General features: G+C 48.1%; 1 protein-coding gene across 1 annotated transcript; it reads right to left on the reverse strand.

Moving 5' to 3' along the window:
* Positions 1-1,341: 1,341 nt before the first annotated feature.
* LOC149835830 (putative signal recognition particle 43 kDa protein, chloroplastic) lies at positions 1,342-2,767 on the reverse strand. Its single transcript, XM_090008778.1, has one exon. The coding sequence runs from the start codon at positions 2,696-2,698 to the stop codon at positions 1,541-1,543; it is 1,158 nt and encodes a 385-aa protein (XP_089864904.1). The 5' UTR covers positions 2,699-2,767; the 3' UTR covers positions 1,342-1,540.
* Between the last annotated feature and the right edge of the window lie 604 nt (positions 2,768-3,371).

Here is a 3,371-nt window from a genome sequence, read left to right on the forward strand (position 1 = left end):
TGGACAGAGCTAAATTTCAGTTTGTATCGGGTCATGACCAGACCCAACATAATTTTGGATTAGGATCAGGTCTTAACTAAACCCTTTATCCTTAAAACCCAATCTAGTATTTGACCTATCCAAATTGAGGTCTGACGACTCCATATATAACTGATCCAATCATATCCTAACCAAACCCAATTACCTGGCCACCTAAACTTGAATCAGATACTTGGTCCAAATCCAAACCCTTACTCAGAGTCCTTATTAGAATCTATTATCTTTATTTTAGACTCAACTTTGATCCAAGCCTGACTAAAGTCAACCATTTGAGCTCATACTTGCTTCTGACATTTCCTAGCTAAACCTATACTAATCCAAATGCCATACTAAACCTATCCATCTACACCTATCCACCACTTGAACACCAAAATGGTCTGGTGGTACGAAAATGCTCTTAAGAGGAGCCTAAAAGGATTCCACAAGGTGGTGCTCCGTACCACCATAATAAGGATGAATATTGAAAAAATCAAGGAGACCCCAATTTAATGTCACAATAATTTAACCAATCAAAATTTAATGCCACTTGTAAGGGAAAACTCTACATGGCTATTTTTTAAAAATTCTTTCACACTCAACATCCACTTCTTCGTACGAGGAGTAATAATGAAAATTCAAACTGCCCAGACCTCCAAATAGCAGAGTTTTTTGGTTACTCATTTTCTTTTTATAATTTCTTACTCCTTTCTGCTGTCAATCCATCAGGCATCAGATTGCATCTCTTTCTTCTCTTGAAAACGTTTTACACTCATCATAACTTGAGGAAAATTTGACTATTGCTTCACATTCAACATGTTGTCTTGTGAGAAGGTTCGGTCATTCTATATTTGAATTTCAACCATTGGAATTCGCCTAAGGCTCTGTCCGAAAACTAGTAGCTGGGACAAGAGTTAATGCAACTGGTAAAAATTTGGTCAAATTACTTTGGTGGTGGATGTTTGGAAACTGGCAACTGGGATGGGTGCTTATGCATTTTAGATGGGAAGTGAGGTCATCTCTCCGTTGTATTCACACTAAATTATGAGGTGGTAGCTGCCACATTTTCAAATGCATAATCTCCATCCAGTTTCCAAAAGGAGCAAATCAGTTGGTATTTCAATACAATGACAAAAGTAGAACACTCTGAAAAATTAGCGGGCGCTACCAGCTTTTCGGTGTTTTGGATCAGCAACTGTAAAAAAATCGGATACTCTAACTGATGGGGCAAATGATAATCGCGCATTCAGGACAGTGAGATGACAATTCTGGTCCAAGCAAACATGGTCTCAAGAGGCACAACCGAGCTCATTGGAGTTCTCCAAGTAGAAGAAAGAAGGTTCACTCAATTACTAAACTGGCCATTCTCGCCATGAATCAACCATACGAACCAAACAATCCCTACAAAAAGGCTCACATACTATTACAGTTTCGTTTTGTATACACCACACCAATCTCCAAAAACAAGATAAGAGTTCAAAGAAGAAGAAAAGAACAAATCTAATCCTTGCTGTGCATCAACCAATCAATCACCCTTCTCTCCACTAACCTCCCCAGCAGCAGCTGCAGTAATAGCAGCACCACTTTGCAGCTCAAACTCAGCCACCAACTCAGGATCAATGTTCTCCATGGCTTCCCAAGTGGGCTCATCCACATCCTCCCACTTGACCAAATACTCCCACTTCCCCTCCTCACCGCCCTCCCTCTTCCCCACCACCGCCTCGGCTATCGCGTACTCGAGCCCGGCCTCGTAGTCCCTCACCAGATCCTCCCCAACGAACCTCACCTCCACCCACTCCCTATCCCCTCCATCCTTCCACACTACCAAGTATTCCTTCCTCCCCCCGTTGGTCCTCTTCCCCACGATCTGCTCCACTTCCGCGTACTCAAACACCGCGCCCTCCAGCTCCTTGATCACCGCCTCGAGCCCCAACCGCCGAGCGAACTGCACGGGGTTCCCCCGCGGCGCCTGCGCCAGCAGCTCCCGCGCCAGGCCCACCGGCGACCGGCCCTGCGAATCCTCCAATTCGGGGTCTGCCCCCAGTTCGAGCAGCGCCTTCACCGCCGCCGGCTTGACGTATCCGGCCGCCATGTGCAGCGCGGAGAACCCGGCCTCGTCCTGCCGGTCCACCGCCGCGCCGGCCTCCCCCAGCAGCCGGATGCACTCCTCCGACCCCAACCCGGCCACGAACATCAGGGCCGTCCGGCCGTTCTCATCGACAGCGTCGACGTCGCGCAGCGAGCCCTCTTGACTGATCAGAGCCTTCAGCGCCGCCTCGTCGGCCTTCTTCGCCACCGTCCACCAGGGAGTCTCGTACTCGGCGATGACGTCCTTGGCGATGTTCTGGGAGGGTACCCAAGAGGGTGTGTGGCCGTCTTTCCACTCTATGAGGTACTCCATTCTCGGTCCCCCCACCACCCTGCTTCCTATGATTCCCTTCACTTCCCCATACGCTTCTTCTTCTTCTTGAATGCTTGGGTTCTGTGTTGTAGAGGTTCTTGGGACGATGAAAAGATGGTTGGTTTTCTGAGTGGGAGAGGAGAACCTGAGATTGGTTTGGTGGGGTTTGGTGGTGGGGGGGATGGTGATGGTGAAGGGGAGGGATTTGAGGATCTTAGAGGAGAGGGCGGACATGGAAGAAGGTTTCGGATAGGGTGAGGGATGAGCGAGAAGGGCATCCATTGCCGAATCGAAGGAGCGAGAAACCGGTGAGCTCTTTTCTTGTTTGTGTATACAGGAGTGGTGTGGATCTTCGGGATTTTGGGGGCATTGGGCAGAAGCCAGATTTGAGATAAGAAATCATATCCTCATGTATGTATCGTACTGTTGTCTCCCACAGAGAGAGAGAGATCTGGAGCCGGCGTCGAGTCTGTCGACTTTCAATTCTACCACAAGGTTTTGAATTGCGTACCCACACCACAAGAGGCCCGGACCAATCGGTCCAAAATGAAGTTGTCTATGGTCTGCTTCTGTTAAAATTAGGGGTGGCAATTTATGACAAGACCCGCCAACCCGACCCGCCAACCCGCTTCTTAGGCGGGTTCGGGTTTGACTTAAACGGGTTCGTGTCGTAAACGGGTCGACCCGCTTAACCTGTTTATTAAACGGGTCGGGTTCGTGTTAGGGGTATGTCAACCCGCCAACCCGTTTAATAAACACCAAGAGTCCAAGACCATATCTGCCATTAACCAAAAATGTAGGGAGAAAAAAGAAAACACACTAAAACAAGCCGCGAGAAGACATGGCATTAATTTTTTCTGCCTGCACTGCAGTAAATTTGCAGCTTTTGCTCCTTTTCGTTTGCTTCCACCGGAAGATACGTGGTATTGGTATACCACCATGGATGGTCGCTCTT

The sequence above is a fragment of the Nuphar pumila genome, chromosome 6 (genome assembly GCF_984573655.1).
Source record: "Nuphar pumila chromosome 6, dmNupPumi1.hap1.1, whole genome shotgun sequence".
Taxonomy (NCBI): Eukaryota; Viridiplantae; Streptophyta; class Magnoliopsida; order Nymphaeales; family Nymphaeaceae; genus Nuphar; species Nuphar pumila.